The sequence below is a fragment of the Vombatus ursinus genome, unplaced genomic scaffold (genome assembly GCF_900497805.2).
Source record: "Vombatus ursinus unplaced genomic scaffold, bare-nosed wombat genome assembly UNPS02014786.1, whole genome shotgun sequence".
Classification (NCBI taxonomy): domain Eukaryota; kingdom Metazoa; phylum Chordata; class Mammalia; order Diprotodontia; family Vombatidae; genus Vombatus; species Vombatus ursinus.
Window position 1 is genome coordinate 47908569 of NW_020954564.1, and position 17706 is coordinate 47926274.

At 43.6% G+C, this 17706-nt stretch overlaps 1 protein-coding gene across 3 annotated transcripts in view; it reads right to left on the reverse strand.

The window, feature by feature from the left end:
- Positions 1-544: 544 nt before the first annotated feature.
- The window catches only part of LOC114047027 (target of rapamycin complex 2 subunit MAPKAP1), a 328986-nt gene continuing 311824 nt past the window's right edge, over positions 545-17706 (reverse strand). For all 3 annotated transcript variants that reach the window (XM_027867684.1, XM_027867685.1, XM_027867683.1), the window contains 2 exons: positions 10476-10573; positions 545-1138 (listed from right to left, as the gene is read on the reverse strand). In XM_027867684.1, the coding sequence (XP_027723485.1) occupies positions 1013-1138; positions 10476-10573 (224 nt within the window). In that variant the 3' untranslated portion in view covers positions 545-1012. The remainder of the gene's footprint in view (positions 1139-10475; positions 10574-17706) is intronic.

Sequence of the window (17706 nt, forward strand, 5' to 3'; positions counted from 1 at the left end):
GCAGTTGTTATACCAAGTTGCTTCTCTCTTCCCTGATTTCCAGGTGGCCCAATGCCATGAAGACAGCACTGTCACTAAAGACTGAAGAGCATTGAATTCAGAGTTGGAAGATGTCTTGGAGATCACTTAATCCAACCTCCTTCATTTTACAGATGAGCAGAATGAGGCCCAGGCAGGCAGGAGGCTTGCCCAAGGTGACACACCTCATCAAAGGTTGAGGGGAGGTTCGCTTCCCATCCTCCCTGACCCCCAGTCAAGTGCTCTTTGTTCAACTGTGCCATCTCATCTGTAGAAACAAGGCCTCTCCTTGCACATAAAGGATGTGGTGGGTTTTAAGATACAACATCCCTTCTCATTCTCAATTAGGTTCTATAGGAAGTCACCAAAACAAATAGTGCATTTAGAAATACTGATCTCTCAATAAACATTTCTTCTAAGAGAATCAAACAATGCTTTTAAAAGATCTGCCCTTTGATAATCTGGAAGATTTTTAAAAAAGAATCACATAATTAACCCTCTGCCCCAAAGAATGGTCCATCCTATATGTCTTGATAAAGATTATGCCAGTTTATTACAAGAAAAAAAAAGTATACATTTTGTTCGGTATTCACTTGAAGACATTTGATCGTGTTCTAAGTGACCTCTTTCTTTTACATATCAATGTTTTGTAATCAGGCAGTGAAAAAAAGTGGAAGTCACTTTTTTTTTTTGTGATTGTATGTGCTACATAAAGGAGTTCACCCAGCATGTGATCTTGTCTGCCTTCTCATCCAAATATCTGCCATCCTCATTCGAGTCTTGGCTCCAGCTGAAGGGGCTCTAGTCAAAGGGCACAGGGTAGCCCACCAAATTCTGGGTTCCATTCCATCCCCAACATGGTGGTCAGAATCTTTCAACCATGAGAAACTGTCCAGAGCTTAGGGCCTTCCCCTGCTGGTGCTCACCAAGGCTGTGGGGAGCTACTGCTGCTGCTGCTTTGAAGGGTGGCACAGCAGTGCTTTTGTTCCAGCCATTACTGCTGTCCTGACTTCTTCTCCTTCTGGAAGCTAAAGCTTGTTCTCCTGCTCAGTTTCCTTTGTTTCTGAGCAAAGTAATCAGCCCGGGCAGTGCTTGCTCGGGATTCCAGGATATAGTTCACCTAGAAAACAAGAATACATGTTACCTGTCACTCACTCACACAGGCTGCTGTGGTTATTAGTCTGAGGACAAGGAAGGGTGTATGTGGATTTCAGAACATTCCAGGATTTGGTGCTGGAAGGGATCCTAGAAATCCATTAAAACCTCCCATTATAAAGAAGGGAATAATGAGGTCCAGAAAAGCGAAAGTGCTTATCCAAGGTCATACAGCACATAAACAGCAGTGCTGGGGCACGAATTCAGGTCTCCTCAGTGGGATTCACAGATCAACTGAAGCTACTCTCACACTCGCCATCAGTAGGACCTTTGTGGGTTCTCAATATTATTAGCCCCCTAATGCTAATAATGCTACTGTCAGAGTGAAAGGCATTAAGTCATTGGATTGGACAGTCCAAGGGGAATTTCTTGGGCACAAGTTAACTTTCTGACTCCTCAAAGCTATGCACACATACATCCACTAGTGCACATGGGCTTTCTCTGATACAGGTGGCAGTAACTCTGTGAGTAAGGTAGCAGAACATGAGAGAAAAGGCACGAGAGAGCCCTGCTTCTACTATTTATTAGCAGTGTGTCATTTGGCAAATCACCGGACCTCAATGAGGCACAGTTTCCTACCGAGAAGGCTGGACTTTAGCTCTAATTCCTACGACCCTCTCCCCAGCCTATCTGCTCAGAGGCAAGCTGGGTGGCAGAGTGGGTAGATCTCGGGTGGAATTCTGTCTCAGATGCTTACAACCTGTGTGATCCTGGAAAGTCCCTTTACCTTTCTCAGCCTCAGCTTCCTCATCTGTAAAATGCGGATGATAATAATAGCAACTACCTCATAGGGCTATTTTAAGGATCAAATGAGACAGCACAAGTAAATATATCGATGCTTAGCTATTATTACTATTGTTACTACTCCTACTAACATGCCTATAAGCCACAACTAGAAACAATTTTTTTTCTTCTTTGTAAGAAAGATCAGAACTCTTCCTTTCTGGGTCCTTTCTGCTTATGCAATTCTCCCAGACTGCAGGCAAGGGAAAGTCTCATGCCCTCTAATACCAAAACTGCTCTGGAGGGAGGCTCAGTACCAGATGCTGCTGCATGGATGCCCTGAAGAACCAGAGAATCAGGGAATCCAAGCCTGTCAGAGCTGGAAGGAGCCTTCAGGATCACTGAATCCAACCCCTTTATTTCACAGGTGAGGAGGCTGAAGATGAGAGAAGTGCCTTGCTTAAGGTCCCTGAGTTAGTGAGTGAACAGATCTGAGAGGCAAAGCCAGGCCTCCTGAGTCTTCTGACTTCAAGTCTCGCCTTTTCTCAAGCACACGGAACCTCCTGCCCCATCTAAACTTTCTGCTCTGATAGGCACGAGCAGCAGGAACTCCAAGAGAGTGCCTGAGGACAGCAGGTCTGACACACTTGGGTCTCGTCATTTGGCTGAACAGTCGCCAAATTACCAGCTGAGTACAATAAATCATGAAGAACTACAACCCTGGCCTGATGACTGGGACAATGTATGAAGATATGGAAACCATTTTGGTAGGCAATGAAGCAGAGTGGAAAGAGCGCTGGGGTTGGAGTCAAGGGACCTGGGTTCAAGTCGTGGTGCTGCCATTTACTCCCTGTGTTGGGGCAGGTCACCTCCCCTTTCTGGGCCTCAATTTCTTACTTAACAAAATGAAAGGAGTGGACAAGATCTTTGGACTGCTTTCTAGATCTAAATCCTGTAATCCTGGGAAACGATTCCTTGATTACACTGTTTGCATACTCACCTAATCTAATCTCTTCAATGTGTGGGGGCACATCTTGCATGATCAAAGTATTTTTAAATGATATTTAACAAGCCTACTATTTCTTACATTTATTATCTCCAGTGCTTTGTGATAATCACATAGATAATTTTAATGGAAGATTAATGTTAGAATCCAAAGATAAAAACGCCCTTTGGTCTGCCATTAGCTGGTTAATATGCTGTGGCTTCAGACTTGCACAATTTTATGCACTGTAGAGTGTCTCACTTTCATTGCATTTTATAGCTGACGGCATAAAAATATAGGGAGGTTTCATGGTCAATAAAGCTACAGCTTCCATCACTCTATCATGGAAAGGGCCCAATTTGAAGAGTCTGATGATTTCTATGAAATTCATGCCAAAAGCTTGCAGTTAGTGACCAAAAATGCCCCAGCTTGATTAGAATAGAGGAAGCGTCAAGTTACCACACTAGTGACTCCGTCCCAAACTGCCATGTTCACTAACCTCCCCCCCTTTAGAAGCACAGGACATAGAATGGCAGAGCTGGAAGAAACCTGAGAACACGGAAAGAAAGAGCACGGCATGTTTGAATTGGAAGGGACCTTGTAACGGAATGTTAGAGATGAAGGAACGTTAGAATATAGAATACTGGCGCTGAAGGCACCTCTGAGAAAAGAATGTCAGAACATGTAATGTTCAAGCTGGAAGGAGGTTTAGAACATAGAATGTCAGAACGCTGGAAACAGCACTGTTTTTGTAGTCATTAGATTTAGGTTCGTATTCTGTCTCTGACATTAAGTAGCTATGTGACCCTGGGCAAGTCACCTAACTTTTCTGGGCTTCAATGTCCTCATCTATTAAAAAAAAATGTGTCCTACATACTTCACAGAGTTATTGTGAGAAGTACACTTTGTAAACCATAAAGAGATCTAAAGATCTAAGCTATTATCATTAATAAAGAATTACATGCTAGAACACATGACGTTAGAGTAAGAAGCAACTTGAGAGCACAGAATGTTAGGCTGGGAAGGGAACTTAGAATATAGGACATGGAATGTTAGAGCTAAAGGACTTTTGGGGTCAGCTCCCTAATTTTACAGATACGAAGAGGGAGGCCCAGAAGGGTGAAGTAATTTTCCCAAGGTCACAGGGGGCTTGGATTAGTGCCCAGGTTGCCCTATACCTCCACCTGATATTTGACCTCAGGCTCACAATACCTTCAAGACGGTCACTGCTCCCTAAGGGTTTGCTGAAGGCAAGAATAAAAAGACTGCTTCAAGACACCTAGAATTTTTTGAACCTTGTACCCTTTCCCCCCAATCCAATCACAAGCATAAAAAAAGTTGAAAGTGGAAATTTAACCAAATTAATTAAAATCTGGTTAATGTCCTGAAGCAAACAAGGCATCATTTATCAGTTATTTAGTGTTTGTCTAAAGCTTAGAGAGATGCCACTGCTTCATTTTGGGAATGGCAGATAAAACTGAGCATTTAAATTGCGATAAAAATCAGAGATGGGAGAAAATTAAATTTAATTTTCCAAGAGGATTACGATCATTAGCTCCTAAAGTCAATCAATGCTGCTGCAGCACAGAACATGTTACCCGGTCTGAGACATGATGATCTGTTTGCAATTCACTGTGAGCAGAAAGTGCTAGAAGCAGAAAGTGTGTTGTAGGGACACAGCCCATGGTGGCAGCCAGGGTCCAGGGTTTCAGGACCAACTCTGCCACAAACTAGCTGTATAACCTTGGGAAAATCATGGTCTTTCTCTGGGCCTCAAATACCCAATCTGTCAACTGAAGGCATGTGACTAGGTCACAGTGAAGGTCCCTTTTTGGCCTGAATGTCCTATGAACACACAACTGGGAATGTGTGTGAGCAGGATAGAGAAACATAGTAGGGAAGCATTTGCTCTGAGAGAGTTTTGTCCTGGCAAAATGATTTCTCTGTGCTTGATCTTCTACGATCTCATATTGAAGTCATAAACCTGTGTTTCTGTCATCAATCTGCTGGGGTGAAAATTATTTGGATGTCAAACACAGGATTATAATTTTACTAGAATCTTCCTGAAGTCCTGAATATTTTAATACTAGCTATAAAAAAAAATCCAAACACCTGAAGGGGTAATGGAATATTTCTTTACTCAACACTTCTACTTGGCAAAGGTGCCTTAGTCAATCTAGAAGCTCGTTGGGATGACAAAACAAAGACACATGAAAAATTAAAGGGTGCCAGCATGGATTCGTGGGATGAACACTGGCTTGGAAGTCCATACAGTAATGCCACTAAGGTGCTGTTGGACTCTGTACAAATCACTATCTTTCTCTGGGCTTCAGTTTTGTCATCCAGTTTGGATTCAGTCAAAGGGCCCCCCTTGAGGACCTAGAGGGCCACATGTGGCCTCGAGGCTGCAGGTCTCCCCACCCCTGGATGAGATGGTGTCTAAGGTCTCCCTGAACTCTAATATCCTATTTTCGAAGGTCCTTCTTTCCTTCTTTAAGCTCCAACAGCTTATGTTATAAGGCCCCTTTCAGCTCTGACACTGCTGATACTCCAGTTACACTGGGGCACTAGAAGCTCTGTAAGAAGAATTCGAGTGATGCTGCCAATTAACACCGCGAGGTCATATTTCCAGAAATCCTCTCTCTTTCCCTCCTTGCTGTGCCCCATGCATGTGTCATGTCTGACAAGGAATATTGTCATCTAGTCTGTGACTGTTACTGAAGCGAAATTGTCCCCACATTGCTCCATCCTTGCCTCTTTTGGGTTCTCAGGTGCACGATGCCAAATCAATCTGTCACCATTACCATCTGCCCTCAAAACCATTCTATTTGTACAGAGCAATCTTGTCTGATTAAGATAATGATTTAACTCTTTAGAATGATATGCAAACTGCTTTTAGTTTAGGATAAACTCCAGAAGCAACCTACTGACACCACATTACCTTAGAGGGGCATATTTTTCTATGGTTCTAGCCAAGGTCAAAGTTTCAAGATGGGAAAGGGAAACACAGGGTGATGGCATGTAAAGAACCTTGGCCTTGGGTGCAGGAGGGTCTGAAGTCTGGCTCAGCCACTTAGCTGTATGACCTTGGGCAAGTAATTTCTTCTCTGTAAGGCTCATCTGCAAAATTGGGATAATAATCCTTACATTATTTATCTCCTAGGGCTGCCCCGAGGAAAATACTTTATAAACTATAAAGCATTATAGGAATAAAAGCCATCAGTGTTAATTACCTGGTAATTTCCTCCATTAAACTGCCTTTAATGTTTATAAGAAAAGTCAATATAAACAAAAGCCTGGTTGCCACGTGTTTCTTTTCCAAAGTAAACTTAAAAATGAGGTAGCATGGTATACTAGAAGAGAGCCCTAGATTTGGAGTCAGAGGGCTGTGCTGAAATTAGTGTAGTATAATTTAGAGATGTAGTTTTGGAGTCGAGGCTCAAATCACGCCTGACACACAGTGGTTGTTTGACCCTAGGTAAATCATTTACCCTTTCCACATGCTAGGAAACTCTAACTTGAAAGACTATTAGGTTTCAGAGAATTTATCTGCACTGGTAGAGGAAACAAAACCCTATTAATTATGGGATGGTAGGGTCTCTGTGTCCTCAGTAGTAAAATGAGGGTGAGAGAGGAGGGTTGGCCTGGATGATCTCAAAGTTTCTGGCCTGGCTTTAAATTTTTTAATGCATGTGAAGTCCGCTGCAGGCGAGTGTCTCTCCAGAACTCCTACTCTTTATCTGGCCCAGTGGATCTATGTCAGTCTCACAAATAACTCTCTGAGGGGCCTACTCCACCCCCCAATTCCTCACTTTCTCCTCGCTGCCAATCCAGATCACAGGCATACTCCAAAGTCTAGCTCCTTGCTTCTCTTGGAAGCCCTTTCAGAACAATCCAGATCAATGTGGCCATTCCTGATGGCCTCTGGGCTCAGGCCCAGGTTGCTATTTTCTTAAATTGGTACTTATGTCTTGTGTGGCTCTTCGATATTATTCTTTCTTCTTTCTGTGCTCTAGAGTTACAAAGCACCATGCAAAAATTAGCCTTCTAACATCCAAAAAGACAGTGCCTGTATTAATACTCCCATTTATAGCCAAAGAGAGAAAGTGACTTGCCCAAGGTCACAAAGTTGGAACCTGAGCCCAGGTTTTCTGAGGCCCACATTTAGGAGGAAGGGTTGGGCTAGATGGTCTCTTCTGGCTTTAAAATCTTACGATTATATAATACGAAACAACAACAACAACAACTACGGCGTGGTGTGGAAACTGAGGCCCACAGTGGTTAAGTGGCATGTGCAGGTCACAGGGTGTTAGGAATAGTGCCAGAATTCACACTCAGGTCTCTTCCACCACCCCAAACTTCCAGCTATTCTTGGGAAGACTGTCAGTACAACCTGTCTTCAGTTCAATTAAGAAACAACCCTTTACTGGCACTTTCTACATGTGGAACACTGGGTAAGGCCTTAGAGTACAGAGAGAAGAACTAGGGACAAGAGCAGGCCTGGTGAGCAACCTGGAAAAAGGTACAGGAACATGAGAAGTGAGCAGTGCATGGGGAACAGCAAGAAGGTCAGAGGCTCTTGAATGAAGAGGGGAGGACAGGGGAAGGGAAGAGGGGAATCTCCATGGGGGAAAGGGCCGTGCCCAAGGTCACACAGGCAGCAGGCATGTAGCAGAGCTAGGCGCTGCACTCGGGGCTGGGCTCTGAGCTCTGTCCCTCATGAGTCTCCCAGGGGCCATGCTCTCTGCAAGGTATTTCTAGGTTGTATTCCAATGAAGGGAAGCTTCTCCAGGCTAGCCTAGGGGCTCTGCATACAGCTGTCCTTACTGCCAAGTCTGGAGAAGCAGGGTCAACGTGGGAAGAAACAATAACAACTCAGGTTTCTATATTGCTGTAAGGTTGATGAATGACTTCTCTCATAACAGCCTTGGGAGCTGGTGGTGTGTGCATGACTTGTCTAGGGTCACACAGCTCATGAGTAGCAAGGCTGGGAACTGAACCCATGCCTCCTGACTCCAAGGTCAACACCCTTTCTGCCACACCACACTGTTCCCCTCCCCAATTACAACTAGAGTCTCCCTATAAAGCTGACTTAAGGACTATGTTATCCTGAGGTTCTTCTGGAGTTTCTAGGAGCTAACTTCCTCTTGGATAAGGTCCAGGGAGAAGCTACTTTAAACAGAACATTCACATGATGTTTGGCAGCATCATCCTTAAAGTGGTGTAATGGAAAGAGGGCTGAATTCGGACTGGGAGGATTTGGGTTCGAATCCTTGGGTACCTGTGGGCAAGTTCCTTAATTTCGCTGGGTCTTAGTTTCTTCTTTTGTATAAGCTATTGGTGATGGGGTGTTTGGAATCCACGGTCTCTTAGGCCCCTCTGACTACAGACATATGGTTGTAGGTTCTCCCAAATCTCTTCTTTGTTTTTTTTTTTAATTTGTTTGTTTTTAGGCAATTTGGGTTAAGTGACTTGCCCAGGGTCAAGTGACTTGCCCAGGGTCACACAGCTAGTAAGTGTCAAGTGTTTGGTCTGAGGCTGGATTTGAACTCAGGTCCTCCTGACTTCAGGGCCGGTGCTCTATCCACTGTGCCCCGATCTCCCAAATCTCTATTTCAGAGACAGGAGAGAGCCTGATGAAGCACTCTGTGCATCACCTATGAATTCTGAAAATCAAGGGCAGCACAAACAGTTTGACTTAGAAAGCCAGCTTTTAGTTTTAATAGGCATTAGATATAGTATTATCCATTACTAAGAAATTTCACCCTGTAGTTGCTGAAACAGGGCAAAGTAGACAGGCTGGAAGGGGAGGCAGAAGACGTGAGCTCCTTCTAAAAGCTTTGTGAGATAAGTGGTCCATGTGTTAGCATCATCATCTTACAGATAAAGAAACTGACAACCAGAAAGGGGAAATGCTTTGTTGGGTAACTGGTAATCTTTCTCCTCTCTAGGCCTCAGTTTTCTTGCCTGCAAAATGAGAAGATTGGACTAGAATGACTTTTAATATCTCTTTGAATCTGTGACTTACTACTTCTGTAACCCTGGGCAAGTCACTTTACCTCAATCTCAGATTCCCTGACTGTCAAATAAGGTTAATAATTGCCAACCTTATAGGGTTAGGAAAGCACTTTGTATACTTTAAATTCAGAGGCTCATACATGCATACATTTAGTCAGTCAATAAACATTTTTTGGATGCCTACTATATGCCAGGCACTGTGTAGTCAGGTAGGAAAACCAGGAGAGGGTGGTATCCTGAAAACCTAGACAGGAGAGGATTAAAGAGGATGATCAACAGTGTCAAATGCTGCAGAAGGGTTAAGAAGAATGGGGACTGAGAAAAGGCCATTGGATTTGGAAACTAAGAGATCACTGGAAAGAGCAGTTTCAATGTAATGATAAGTTGAGAAGCGGGACTGTAAGGGGTTACGAAGACAATGAGAGGAAAGAAAGCGGAGGCATCTATTGTAGACAACCTTCTCGAGGAGTTTAGGTACAAAAAGCAGAAGAGATACAGGGTGATAGAATGGAAGGATCAGGTGAGGGTTTGTGGAGGAAGGGGGAGACGTGGGTATGTTTGTAGGCAGTAGGCAGCAGCCAGTAAACAGGGGGAGACTGAAAATAAGTCACAGAGTGGGGATGATAGAAAGGGGAATGTGTGGGGGAATCTGGATGGGATGAGATCACTTCAGCAGGTTGAGGAGTTAGCTTTGGTAAGGAGTAATGCCACCTCTTCATGTGAGACACGAGTGAAGGAGGTGATAGTGGCAGAAGGCATCTAAGTAACAAGAGAAGACAAACAAGGAAGCAGGGAGACCTCATGAAACATGGCTTCAGTTTTTTCTGATTCAAGATTCTCAGCTGAGAGGGTGTGAGGAGGGAGAGCCGTGAGGTTTGAGGAAGGAGGAAAAGGTTTGGAAAAGACTGTGGAGAATGGGATAATAAGTTGATAAGCGGATGTACAGTTGGACTGCCTAGAGGTACTGAGAGCCTATTTGAGGTTATGTAATGTGAATCTGTAGTGGACCCAGTCAGAAAAGTTGTGTGATTTCTTCCACCTTCATTCAGCAACATGTTTGTGGGAGTCAAACTGGCAAAATGGTAGGTGTGATCCAAGGCTGAGGCTTTGCAGGATGTAACTGGTGACAGGGTCAGGGACTCAAAAGCTGAACCAAAGGTCAAGCTGGAGAAAAGAGGAGAGAATGGTCAGTTCAGGGGAGATGGCCTGGGAGAGAACTGAGGGTCTGTGGTCTTAGAGGTCACAGTGTAGATCTAGATAGAGGAACCATAGAAGGCATCAAATATAATCCCCTCATTTTATACATGGCAAAACTGAGGCCCAGAGAGGTTAATGAATGACCATCCCACAGGCAAGTTAGGAGATCTGAGGCATGATTTGAACCTAGGCCTTCCTTTTAGGTGGAATCCTATGTGGAGGACTGATGGAAAGACACAGGCAAGAACTATACAGGAGAAATGGCTACAAGCTGGATTAGTAAAGGCAGTATACCCCCACACTGATAATATCATGGAGACACTGAAATACTGAAGTATTATTATTGTTGTGCAAGATCTCAGCTGGGAAGAGCACCCACCTTCAGCACAATCTCATTGACAGTAGCAGCATCCGACTCAAAGTAGAGATGTTTGTAGTCGTGATTGCTTAGATAGGTAAGTTTAAACATCGCGTGACCTAGAACAAGAAAGAAAAAAGGTCAGAAGACACGTGGGTAATACACAGGTCACCGAACAGCAGAAGTTGGGCTGGCTGCGTCATTCATCCCATGTTTACTGGGAAAAGCCAGTTCTTTGCTCTACAGTTTGTGAAGCAGTGAAGACTTTCGGAAACTGACACTCTGACTGAGGTGAGTGATGTGAGGATGCCTCGTGTTGGGGGATTTTCACAATGATTCCACATCTCTCCTGGGACTCTCAAGAATGCCTGGAATACTCCCAGCAGGGGAACAGAGCGGGCAAGGGAATGCTCTAGTGCAGGGGTGGGGAACCTGCGGCCTCGAGGCCCTATGTGGCCTTCTAGGTCCTCAGGTGCGGCCTTTTGACTGAGTCCCAGTTTCACACCACAAATCCTGTTATTAAGGGGATTTGTTCTGTGAAGTTTGGATTTGGTCAAAGGGCCGCACTTGAGGACCTAGAGGGCCACGTGTGGCCTTGAAGCCACATGTTCCCCACTCCTTCTCTAGTGCGTCCCCCTTTAAGTCCACCGGGAACCCCGGAGTTCAGGTGGTCAGAAAGCTCCGTCAGCCCACAGAGCACTGTCTGAGGTTTCCTGTTATTGCTGCTTGCTTGGTCCCTCCCTTCACCATAAGACACCAGGACTTAGAGCTAAAAGGGATTCTGGAGATCTTTTAAGAGAGCAGGAGAAGTAGTGTAGAGGAAAGAGCAATGAACTTGCAGTCATGAGAGGTCTAGATTTTAATTTTGCCCCTGATATTAGCTGTGTGACCTTGGGCAAATCACTGAACTTCTCTGAGCCTCAGTTTCTTCATCTGTAAAATGGGGACGGTAATTCCTGTAGCACTTGCCTCCTGGGACAAGATGATCCATGTAAATGTTTTGTAAACCTTCCAGTCCTTTACACATGTCATTATGTCCACTACCCCTTCTAATTCACCCTTGATATGCTCTAAGGATGATTTTCCTTCTGCAGAGACACTGGCCATGTTACTCCTTTGCTCCAAAGCTTTGGTAGAGTTGGGCTCACAGATCTAGAGCTGGAAGGGACCTTGGAGATCACTCAGTCCAAGCCGTTCGTTTTGCACATGAGGAGATTCAGGCCCAGGGAGGTGAGGGGACTTGCCCACAGTTACACTGGCAGTATCAGGGATGGGATTTGAACTCAGGTCATGACTCCAGAGCCAGGGCTCTTCCCCATGTAACATGCTGCCTCTTCTGCCTGGAATTCAAAGCTCTCCACAATCTGGAACCAGCCTCCTTTGCCTCCACATCTCATACGCTAAGTTGAGCCATACTGGACTTCTCAGCACCACCCTCCCCATATACTTTCTGTGCTTCCCCACTTCCAGGCCTTGGTACAAGTCCAGCGTTATGGCTGCTGCTGCTGCCACATTATTTTTCAAAGGTTAAAGGGAAAGACCCTGAGCCCCAGAGTACCTTTCTGCTAATCAGTGGGGGGCTGGGACTTGAACCAGGTTTCCTGATTCCAGGATTCATTTTTGATTCCATCACGCCATGTAGCAGCTTGAGTAGGAAATGCAAGATCAAAGCCCCAAACCAAAGGAAGCTCAAAATCACCCATCAAATGGCTTGTTAAGGCTACTCGGCTCTGGAGTCCATTTTCTGCTGAAGTGCCTCATTGGAGCTACTTTAGGAAACTATTCACAATGCAATAATTACATGAAGAAGAGAGGAGGGGCGTTAAAAAAAAGTTTTGTAAAAGGCCAATTAACCCCAGAATGATTACTGTAAAAATAAAATCACCACGCTTAAAAGAGAATGACTGTGTAGCCGGAAGGAGAAATGGCCAATGGTAATTCTATTACTGGGTTCTATTCCAGATGATGCTAATAGTGACATGACAACACTAACAAAGGCTGCTGTTTGCTGCTTCAAGGTTTACAAAGTCCTTTCTTCACGACAGCCGTGTAAGGTCTATTGTTTCCATGCGACAGAGGGGCCGGCCTCTCATCCCGCTAAGATAGCTGGTGCCCAGCAGAGCAGGCATGGCTGACTCCGGCACAGGACTCTTTCCTGCAGCATACAACGGAAGGTAATTTGGGTTCCACACTGGATGTGTGTACTCCTGCGTATACCCGTGCTCGGGGCGGGGGCCTGAATGAGTATGCTCTATTAGCTAACCGAGCTCCCCTCATCTGTACAATGGGGATAATGATCCTTCCAACACCTGCTTGACAGGACTGTGGTGAGAAAAGTGCTGTATAAACCATGGTGAAACTGGGAGCTACTATTATTATATGAGAAACAACTGAGGGAGATTTGGGTAAAAACGATTAACCTCTCTAGTCTAAAACAATGGAAATATCAGGCACACTGGTAGTGGGGTAGAACAGGTAGTCAGAGTACTAAATTCAAAGTCAGGAAGGCTTAGATTGAAATCCTGCCTCCAACATTTATTAGCTGTGTGATCATGAATATGTCATTTCACTTCTCTGAGGCTTGGTTTCTTCATCTGTAAAATGGGGATAACCTGGAGTAGCGCTTATCTCACAAGGTTACTGTGGGATTCAAATGCAATCAGGTATATAAAGTATTTTGCAAACCTCTGAATGCTGCGTAAACATCAGCTATTATTATGGCTGACAATAACCTAGTCTTTTTATTGACAGCCTATTGTGCACAAAGTCCTATATTAGGCCCTGAGAGAGACAGGATATTTGGATAAGGTCCCTGTCCTCACTAAGCTTACAGCCCAGTCAGGGGTCGGTACAAAGTCCCAAGGGAGGTTATTCTCTCGATTGAGTGGGGGAATAACCAAATAAAACCAAATACCTGTTATGCAGTTTTCTTTTCTTCTGTCTAAGGATGTATAATTTCATTATCATTCCAAAATCTCAAAGCTGGAAGTGACCACAGAAGCGATCTAGCCCAAACCATAATTGAATGGGATTTTTTTTTTTTAACCACATCCCCTCTGAGAGGTCACACAGCCTCCAAAGACTTACAGTGATGGGATTTTCAGATGTTCTCCACTGATACAGAATTCAACCCTTCCACGCCTTAATCCTCTGATGGTGCTGAGCTTCTCCATAGTTAGGCAGGCAGACACACACACACACACACACACACACACACACACGCACGCACACGCACACGCACACACACAGACACAGACACACACACACACACGGAGTCCAATTGCTGAGACCTTCATCAAAGCCCTTCCGGTGTGGCAGGTCCTGCCAGAGGTTGTGTTTCCCTGGCAGAGCCCTTGAGAACAGTGTCACTTCCATGCCATGAGGAGGCATCAGAGGCTGAGTTAGAATGGAGTACTGCTCCCTTAGAAATTAAAATTCGACATAATACTTTGTATTAAGCCTTTTCATCAGTTTTTCTGTTAATTTATGCAGCACCCTGGTAAGAGTTATTAATTAATTAATAATATATCACCCACATTACTGTAAGTTCACCTCTTTCCCGGAGAAATCTTATTAGAGTCTTTATTTACAGTAGCTAATTCTTCAGATCCCCAAAAATAAACTGATCTATGCTGTAAATTTGTGGCCAGAGAATTTCAGTCCTCTGTATTTTATCCTGGTACATTAATGAAACATCATTAAGATATACTAATCATGACTGTAAATTCTGCCCTGAAAAATTAGCTAATAATTTTTTAAAAACCACTTTAAATTACTTGATAAATTAAGTTTTGGTGGGGCTAAATGTTGGTGCTCTCAAATGAAAGTGAATCAGTGTGACTTTGGATAAGGAGCTGAATTTGGCATTAGAGGGTCAAGCATCCTTAATGTGCAAACATGTAGAAAACATGAGAGGAGATCAATCTAGTGAAGTCATAGCCATATATGATGATGCCACAATCTAGAAGATATGGGTCAAGTTACAGGAGACAGCATTACAAAGAACTTGACCAGAATCCTGTGAGAAGGAACTCCCCTGAAAGGGAATCTAGTCAAATGTGTATCTGATCAGGAATCCCTTTTGGTGAGTGGTTCTCCAGGTTCTGCTTGGAGGCCTGCCTCTGAATAGAGTCCAATCCAAGAAGACATTATTAAACTGTCATTAGGTAAGGTTCCCTCACACTAAGCTGAAATCTGCCTCTGTAGCCTGCACACCCTGAATGCGGTTCTGCCTGTTAATACCAATAAATACAAGTTCTTTACTACATTCTTCAATGTGATGATGCTTCAAATGCTTGTCTAATACAGTCTCATGCCACAGGAACCCTGACTTCTAGAGTTGTACAAGACCTCAGCAATCATCCATTTTCAATCTCCTCATTTTATAGACATGGAAAATGAGGACCAGAGAGGTTAAGGGATTTGCCCAGAGTCCCACAGGAAGTTAAGAGGCGGAGCTAAGATTTGAACCCTGGTCTTTGAACTCTAAACTCATTATTCTTTTCATGAACTTTATCTCCTGTAGGTCATCTCTTCTCCGGGCACTTCAACTCATCCTCTCATGCCATGGTCTCCAGTCCCTCTAGCTTGTCTGTTCTTCTTCTTCATCATCAGCATCATCTTCATCACAGCTAGCATTTGTATAGTGCTTTAAGGCTTGCTAAGTGCTTTCTCGTTTGACCCTCACAACAATCCTGGGAGGTTGATGCTATTATTATCATCCCTATTTTACAAATGAGGAAACTGAGGCAAACAGAGGTTAAGTGACTTGCCCAAGTCACCCGGCTAATATCTGAGGCCAGATCTGAAATCAGGTCTCCATGACTCCAGGTTTAGCAGTCTATGCACTGAGACACCCAGCTGCCTCTCAAATATGATATTTATGCCACCTATTTCTATTGGTCACTTCTCTCTATCCCCCTGCCACCCTGCTACCACCCCTCTACCTCCCCACCCCCACCATTAGAACTTTGAATGATCTTTAAATGATCTTTATTTTTTAAAATAACTACTCAAGAATCATTATTATGATTATATTTTGACATTCAAGGTAGATCCATATCTCCCTCTCTCCTCCCACCCCCACCCTCCTCATATTCTTTCTCCTAATGCATGTTTGCAGGACCAGTTAATGACAATGGGGGGGGGGTAATACCTGTATTGAGGCGCCCTCTAGTTCTCTCTCTGAATTTCCCTCTGAGAGCTGTAGTAGAGATGCGCTAGACCACAAGTCAGAACACCTGCTTGTGTCACTAAGTTGTTGTGTACACTCACTTCCCTTCTCTGGGTCTAAGTTTCCCCTAATAAATGAAATAAGTGAGTTGGATAAGATGGCCTTGAAGGTCCCTTCCAGTTCTAATGTTCTATGACCTTATCAAGATTTTTTGGGGACCAAATTTTCAAGAAACATTTTATTTAAGGAAACTTATGGTCATAGAACTTCCAGGGCCTTAACATGTAGTTTATGTAAGAGACAAAATTTTAAGGAAAAAAAAATTGCCATCAAGTACAAAATGTAAGTAAAATGGAGTTTCAGAACCTGAGTTCAAATCCCCAAATCTTTCTGGGCCTTGGTTTTCCCATTTCTGATGGAAGGAGCTGGACTCTGACATTCTGAGTTCTAATATTATACGTGCCTTGTTTAAGATCTCTTCTAACATTCTCTGTTCTAAGGTCCCTTCCTTTGGCTTTCTAAGGTTTCTTTCGGCTCTAACAACAATGGAAAAAGGACTGGATTTGAAGGACGTGGGTTCAAATTCTAGTTCTGCCACGTACTCTGTATGACATTGGGCAAGCCAATTAACCTCTCTGGGCCTTAGTTTTGTCATTTGTAAAACGAGGAAACTGGACAAGATCAGAGATTCTTAACCTTTTTTAGCATCCTGGACCCCTGAATTTTGAAACCTATGGATCCCTTCTCAAAATAATGTTTTTCAAATGTGCAAAATAAATAGAAAACCAATTATACTGAATTACAGGTACTGGAATATTGAAAAAAGAAACCACAAACAGATTTATGGACCCTAAGGTCAAGAACCCCTGGATGATCTCTAAATATCTTTCAGACTCTAAATCTATGTTTCTATGTTGCAATATCCCGAGGCTTTAAACATTCTATGTTTTAAGTGCCCCTTCAGCTCCAATATTACGTATTTTAAGGTCTCTTCTACTTCTAACATTCTGCCTTCTGAGATCTCTCCTATCTTTACCATTCTATGTTTTAAGGTCCCTTCTGGCACTAACATTCTATGATGTAAAGTTCTTTCTAGCTCTAATATTTGGCATTTTATGATCTAATATATAAATGCACGTTAGAAAGGCAGCATGGTATAAAGGAAGAAACACTGCATTTGGAGTTCCAAATATCATCTCCTTTGTGAACTGGGATAAGTCATTTAACCTCTTTGGGTTTCAGTTTCCTTTTGTTCAAAACGAAAGAGTTGGTCTACAGTATCTCTGAGATCCTTTCTAACACTGTATGCTCCATTTTCTTCAAAGATTCTAGATTCAAAAGCCCCTTTGAAGTGTAACATTCTCTGGCCTAAGGTTTTTTTTTTCCCCTAATCTTGACATTTCACGATCTATGCTCTAACATTTTGTGATTCTAAGAGGTACCAAAGTAGGGCCCTGGACAGGTTTGTGATCACTATCGCTTGGGATGAGGATTTGGCTTATTGACTCTATGGACACCTCCTCTCCCGCCGACACTCCCCGCCCCCAACTATGAAATGTGTACCAGGATTTCAATTTTGGTTTTTAGGAAAAAGCACTAGAAAGTGATAGGAAGGGAGTGGGGAGGGAGAGGAAGGCAGGAAAGCTGGTGAAACAAGGATGACGGTGTTGTGGGTGGGTGAGGAAAGCCTGTGCTAATGAACTGTGGCGTGGCCACCACCTAGCAGCCTGATGGTGCTCACCAGTCTCTGTGGCTTCCCTGTTCACACTCCCCAATTAGTATTCACCTGGGACCCCCATCTCAAAAACAATGGAAACTGACAGAACTAATGGAGAAATGTGCCCAACTCTCACCATGCCTCCTTTACACCTGTGATTTATTTGCTCTTTCTAGCTATAGCATTCACACAGCTGACAGAAGCAAAATGTAGAACTTTATTTCAAGTACTTATTTGGGGATTTTAAAGAGTCAGCCCTTTTACTGACAATTACAGAGCAATAGATGTCAATAACAGTGTTATATACTATGGAACAGGAAGCAAAAAACCATCAGTCACCAGGGATGTCCCCCTTTGCTTTC